This window comes from Amphibalanus amphitrite, unplaced genomic scaffold (genome assembly GCF_019059575.1).
Source record: "Amphibalanus amphitrite isolate SeventyFive unplaced genomic scaffold, NRLGWU_Aamphi_draft 001801F_arrow, whole genome shotgun sequence".
NCBI lineage: Eukaryota > Metazoa > Arthropoda > Thecostraca > Balanomorpha > Balanidae > Amphibalanus > Amphibalanus amphitrite.
In genome coordinates this window covers 102,501-109,314 of record NW_024883294.1, presented here as the reverse complement: position 1 = coordinate 109,314, position 6,814 = coordinate 102,501, and the positions used below count along the sequence as shown (strand labels likewise).

General features: G+C 46.1%; 1 protein-coding gene across 1 annotated transcript in view; it reads right to left on the bottom strand.

The window, feature by feature from the left end:
• Positions 1 to 6,130: 6,130 nt before the first annotated feature.
• The window catches only part of LOC122375237, a gene marked incomplete at its 3' end in the record, with an annotated part of 9,381 nt that continues 8,697 nt past the window's right edge, over positions 6,131 to 6,814 (bottom strand). The window contains exon 2 of the mRNA XM_043354507.1: positions 6,131 to 6,814. This exon is cut by the window's right edge and continues 479 nt beyond it. Within this exon, the coding sequence (XP_043210442.1) occupies positions 6,131 to 6,814 (684 nt within the window).

Sequence of the window (6,814 nt, the reverse complement as noted above, 5' to 3'; positions counted from 1 at the left end):
AAACTTAAGACCAAGGTAAGGTCACTTAAGGTCAGGTCGCCAGGTCAAGTCAAGTGACCAGCGTAGTAAAAAAATAAATGTCTGCCATAGCTACACCGAGAGACCGATCGCTTTGAAACTTTCAGAGAATCCTCCCAGAGCAACATAGAGGAGGTTGGAGCAGGGCCCTCCTTGGCTTTGATAGGGGCTAGAGCTGCCACTGGAACAGGGAAGCAATCTTGGAGGAGTTTAGAGTTCTTAGGAAGTGCGACTCGAACAGACCCTCAGAGAGTTAACCCGCGCCCTGGTGGGGTCTGTTTATAACGCGACCTGGTGGGGGGGGGGGCTATTTCCCCCCCCTCGTATCTCCGAAACTACTGGACGGATCCGCAAAATTCAAACGGCGTTCGAAAGGCCTGTCAATTTTGCGGAAGGAAGCCAAATTTCATTGACCTCGGGGTCACCGATGACGTCACAGGTCAGATCAAAGATGACATGTTTCACCGTTCACGGGTCTTCTAGGGAATGCCCTATAACACCGAGGAAAACGCATTTTGTCGAGAATCAGCGACAGGGCGTCAGTTGCCTAGTAGATATGTTGCTATTAGAGGTCACTGACAATACCAGGTCAGGTCACAGGTCAGGTCACCAAGGGTCACAGGTCAGGTCAAATGAGCCCAACTTACTAAGGTCGTGTGATGCATGTTTTATGGCCAATTTTTCATTTCCAACTCAATGGTGTTGGTTATAAGACTATCAGGTACGGCTTAGGTCACTTTCTGGTAAAGTTCAGGTCAAGGTCAGGTCAAGGTCAGGCCAAAAAAGGTCAAATTTTAAAGTTGATAGTTTTGCATAAAATGGGTATTGATTCGATGCAGCTCGTCACGGGGAGTCAATGGTGGTCTTTGTTTTGCGCTACGGGGTCTAGAATTGCTAAAAATTGAGTTTGAAAATTTGACGTCATCAATTTTGAACAGTTTTTTCGCTATAACTTCGCCAAAAAAAGAGGTATCAATCTCAAATTTGGTATGTGGATGGAAGGCGGTAAGGACTATCACATATATTCCGTTTTTTTGCGAAATTCAAAAACTTTTTGGATTTTTTGATTATTATATCAAAAAATATATTTTTTGATTTTTGGGGTTCAAAATCCAAAAATTTCAAAAATCCGAGATAGCTGTTTTGTAGCCCTGTTGATTCTACAGCTTTTATGTCCGTATCAATTTTCTGTATTTGCAAAGCTATAGGCCTGGCAGCTCTTCCCGTGAAACCCTTTTTTGGGTCGAAAACGGCAGAACATGACGTCACTCTGACGTCATTTCCGGCCAACCTATCATAGCCTTTGGAAAAATTTTTTGGTCACAATGTGCAAAATTGATGTCCGGGAGGGTACTGAAAGTTTGGTGACGATCGGCGCAGCGGTTCTGGAGATATATCGAAAAGTCTGGAGGGGGGGCAAAAAATAGCCCCCCACCAGGTCGCGGGTTAACCCGCGCCGGGCCGGTGCTCTGAGATTCCGCGCCGGGCCGCGGGGGGGGGGTCTGAACACCCCCCTTCTAACTCGGCTCCTGGGCCACGTAGCGACACGCGGTAAGCGGCAATCGAAAGAACGTCAAAAAGAAAGACGAAAACACTTCGGTCATTTTTTGGGTCAGGTCAAAGGTCAGGTCACCAGAGGTCACCAAAGGTAAAATGTTCACTATTTCAACATTTTGGAAACTGCCAACGGCTATCTCGGGAACCGATAGAGCTACAGCGCCGCGGAAAAGCGCATTCGATAGCCCTTTTACAGACCTTTCTGAGTAATGTTCTCAGATTTGACCTCAGGTCAACGGTTTAGCCTCCAGAGGGCAAAAACTCCAAAAATAGCCGTTTTTACGAAAAACGTTTTTTCGGCAATAACTTTTGACTCAAAAGAGCTATGACATTACTTTTTCCAGCATCGTGTTCCTCTCGTCGAGACGCGTCGAATGAACTATAAGTTGACCTTGAAAGGTCAACTTGAAAATTTGACCTCAGGTCAAGGTCATGACCTGACCGGAAAAGGTCATGTTGCATACCAGTCGATCTGCAACGTCGAGCCGAACACATCTAAGGCGTTTTCAGCGCTCTAGCACGCCTCTATCAGAAGTTATCATCGATAAACTGTTAGATTCTGTTCGTGACCTGAGATGACCTCGGGGACATAACGAGGGGTCACAGTTGCCATTTTCTGGTTCAGTGTGTCTATTTTACCTACATCTCGATGTTTGAGAGTGTTTAGAATAGCGTTCGTGCAAAACAGACGCTTTTGAATTTTCTCCCATTGACTTATAATGGAGAGGCCGCAAAATTGACCTGACCTTAGGTGACCGATATCAAAATTCCGAGATATACATTTTATAGACAGTGCTGCTCTAATCAATCGCTGAAAGTTTCAAGGCAATCGTTCAGTCGGTGTAGCTATGACGAGCATTCTTTTTTTCTGAGTTGAGGTCACTTGGCGTGACCTGGTGACCTGACCTAAGGTGACCTGGGTCTGAAATTTTTACAACATGTGCGGAAAAGATGCACAAACAGGTGTGCCAAAAACGGCGGCGCTCCGCGCTGCCGTTTTTGAGATATCTACGTAAAACCGCAAGGGGGGGGGGGTGTTCAAACACCCCCCCGGCCCGGCGCGGGTTAAAAGGGCTATCAAAAACACTTTTCAGGGGCGCTCTAGCTCCGTTAGTTTCGAGTTGTGCGTCGGTTAAGGTTTGTTGAAAATTGTCGACATTCGTCCTGGAAATCGGCGAAAGTTTGCCTTTGACGACCTCCGGTGACCTGACCTTTGACCTGACCAAAAAGGTGACTTAACCCTATTCCTGGCGGGCTCCGCCGGGACAAGAAACTGGCGGGGGGCCGATTCGGCCCCCCTTCCGATCTCAAAAACTACACATCGCAGCGACAAACGGCGAACGGCGTTTGATAGGTCGTTTAAAGATCTACAACTTTTACAAAAAACATTTTCAAGTCAGGTCAATATTGAGGTCACCAGAGGTCATCAACGATAAAATGTTTTGGAATTAGTTACCTATATCACTTTTAAACTAAGGAACATAGAGACATAAAACCAATACATTTTTTGTTGCTCTCGCCGAGGCGATGCGAAATAAGTGTGTGATGACCTTCACAGGTCAATTTAAAATTTAACCTGAGGTCAAGGTCAGGTCATTCATCAATGAGGTTGTGGGGTATGGTCATGCTGCATACCAAACGACGCGCCTTGACCAGGCGAGCAGTTTGGTACCACTTACAAGTCTTTAGCACCATCATGTCGTGATTTATTGACAGAAAAAACGATTTATGACGTCACATGACCTCAGATGACCTTTGCCGGTGCCCCTGTCAATTAGCGGCACCAGGATCATCACCGATGAGATAATCTTCCATAATACTGAAAGAACTGGGTGGTTTTGACTCGTTTACACGAAGCAGGAGGCGTTTCAATATTTTCCCATAGGCTTGCAATGTAAAGGTCACGAGTCTGGCCTGACCTCAGGTCACAGATATGAAAATTCTGAGATATACAAATTGCACATACTGGTACCCTAACTAAAGCCTGAAGAGAAGAAATTGTTCGGTCAAAAACTCTAGCTCTGGCGTGATTGCAAACTTTTCTGAGGTAGGGTCACCAAACCGCCTCTGGTGACCTGACCTGAGGTCAGATCAACTCAAAATTTTCAGAAATGTTGCGTAAAAGCCTTTTAGAAAAAGTCAGAAAATTTGAGCTTCCTAGCTCAAAGCGTTTGGGAGATATAACCAAAAAACCTCGGGGGGGGGGGGGCGCCAGGAATAGGGTTAAGCAATTTGTCATTGTTTTTAACGCTCTTTCCAACGCCGCATTCCTCGTATCGCTACGTTGCCCAGGAGCCGAGTTAGATGGGTGTTCAAACGCCCCCCCCCCCAGCAGCGCGTGGAAATCCAGGACCCCCCTCCCCCCAGCGGTGCGCGGGTTACCACAGCACAGAGTGAGTCCTCGTTTATGACGTTCTGGCCTTGCGCCTGTGTTCAAATATTTACATGAACTACTGGCTTACCTACATATGCGCAGGTGCGCTCACCTTACAAACACAGTAAAGGAGTCTAGTCTTTTTCACAATTTTAACAAGAAAAACGACAGCTGCGTCCAACTCTACTAGACATATTAGGTATACATATATCAATTGACAAGTGTTACTGAGCGTATAGGAAGGTCTTAGATTAAGTATTCATTTGTTTTATACTAAGACTGAAGCTAAATATTGAAAAATTGAGATTTTGCCCGACGTTTCGCATTTATTGCATATGCCCAAGAATAAGCAATAAATGCGAAACGTCTGGCGAAACCTCAATTTTTAAATATATAGCTTCAGTCTTAGATTAGAACAAATGAATATTTAATTGAAGGCCTTCCTATACGCTCAGCATCTACTATAATAGACATGTCAATCGGATAACTTTTCGGTACAGCGATGCCGATACCTAACCGATACAAAGTTCGTATCTCGTATCGTTATCCTTACGCTTTTGGTATCTTGTTGGTATTGTGAATACTTGTATCATCAGAATCTCGGAGCTTGGTCAAAAGTTGATATTTTTGTTTGCAATATTGGTTTGTATTTAGTATTATCTCACGTACTTTGGCGGTTGGTGTGTAAGAGACGGACATTTACGCCTGGGAATTGTCAGTTGGTCAAGTGTATCGGGATTGGGGCCTTCGGGCCGTCAGGATAGTTCATAGCTGGCATAAAAAATAGCAACTATTTCATAGATCGGACAATAAGGCAACCCTACCAAAGAAGTCACACCTTTACCATTTTAAGACTAGTCAGGCTATTAGAATCTAATACATAGAGCACTGAACAGCTAACGGCACTTCATGTAAGCCGCACACGCAGTGTAATCTAAAATCGAGCCTAGACTGTCGAAAAATGGTGCTTAAGTGCCTAACGTTAGTCAAAGGCTGTTAGAGGCTTATGCCTAAGGTTTTTAAATGTCAGAGGTTCATGCCTATGACTAGTCAAGAGGTCATTGCCAACATCTAACCCAATTCTGATAGGGTCAACTAGCCGGCACCAATATCTATCAAATCTCTGATCTATGTATGCTATAAGTATATTCAAGGTCATTATATGCTCATACCTTCGGCTAAGTCAAGAGGTCATTACCAACATCTAATTCTAGACCAGGGGTCAGCAAATGGTGGGGCATGCCCCCACTGGGGGTAACTGAACCCTTCGGCGGGGGTAATGAGGGTCTCCGGGAAAACCATAATCTTTTTAGGATTCATGAACCGCACGAATTGATAAGGTGAGCTGCGTGGAATTGAGATTCTCATCTGGCATGGTCTCGAGAAAGAGGTCGCAAGTGAAGGTCATTTAAATCGGGTTCATGCAAATTTTAGATAGCCGTAAAAAATGATCAGCTCGGGTAGTTCTGAGCGATTAGTTGTGATACGCTACTCATTAACCGAATACCCAATTTGTAAAAACCGGGATGGCTCATCCTTTTTAGAAAGGGTTCATTCTACCCCCTCCCCCCCCCCCCACCTTGTATAGGTGTAAGAGTTAACTGTGTTGCATTTGGTATGCAGAAAATAGCGCCCCCGAAAGCGATGGAATATCAGTGACCATTGCCGTGTAAGGAATGGGGTCTGATAGGTGGCGGTAATGGTCCTGTCCCGATTAGGGGGCACCACCCTGGGGACCTGCCGACCCCTGTCTCTAGACAAGTGCCCCGCTGGAGAAGCCTGCGCCCGTGGCCTTCCATGTATCAGTAGCCCACGCCGCGTCATACTTTACCAGCCGCACTCGTTTTGGAATGTCCGACAGCGAGTGGCTTCCGATCCCGACTCGAGCGATATTCGTTAAATAAGACTGCCATGCTGTCGGGAAGGGACAGGACATAATCTGCACCCCATTTCTGTCAACGGTTACTTGAAATTGGCTGAAGAAAACATGAAATGTAATGTAGTGGTTAGGGTATAAAACGGGCGTCGAGTAGTTGGTTTTACAACGTTCAGATTCCTGGTAGCCTTCAGTAGGCACGCGTTGTAAAACAATACCACAGGCTGTGTTGTCATATCCTCCAATAAATATCTTGAATCGGGCATTTTGTAGCGAATCGGCATCATCTAGGAACACGTGACAACTGGCGTCGGCCATGCAATCAAAAGTGACGTCGATTTCTGTTGCGGGAGACTCTACCCAGCGAGTGACGAGAGGGCTGGATTCGCTGGGACTCCACGGACCGCTCAGTTCCCAGACTGGGTCCGAAGTGATGCCGGATTCTTCGAACAGCCACGGATCAGCTACGTTGGAGTGGATCGTCATCAAGGACACGTTTTTGGAGCTGCGAACGGTTACGTATTCGAAGGTGTAGCTACTAGGGTCGAAGGGCAAGCTGAGCAGCGGAGTTTCGTACGTGCGCCCAAAGGAGACGGTGTCATTATTCCAGGTGATTTTCAAAGGTATCTGGTCAACGCTGTTTATAAAACCAACGTTTGGTATGTGTTGTGGCTCCCCGGAAGGGAGGGAAATCTCCACAGTCTTGTCGCTTTCCCTGATGAGAAATTTGACAGCGTTGCCATGGTAACCCTCACAAAGGCGCAGCTCCCATTGGGCATTCTTGCCTAGTGTGACGTTCATCTTCAGTTCCAGTGTTCCAGGTTTGAGTTTCTTGTAGGTGGTAAAATAAATATCTGCCGACCAGGACATCCATTCGGGAAGAAGGAACCCAGGACGAACCTCCCAAAACCCGTCTTTGGGCGCACAGATTTTCTCCACGTACAGACACTGGTAGGAACCATCGGGTAAATCAGTGTGCTGGCATTGCG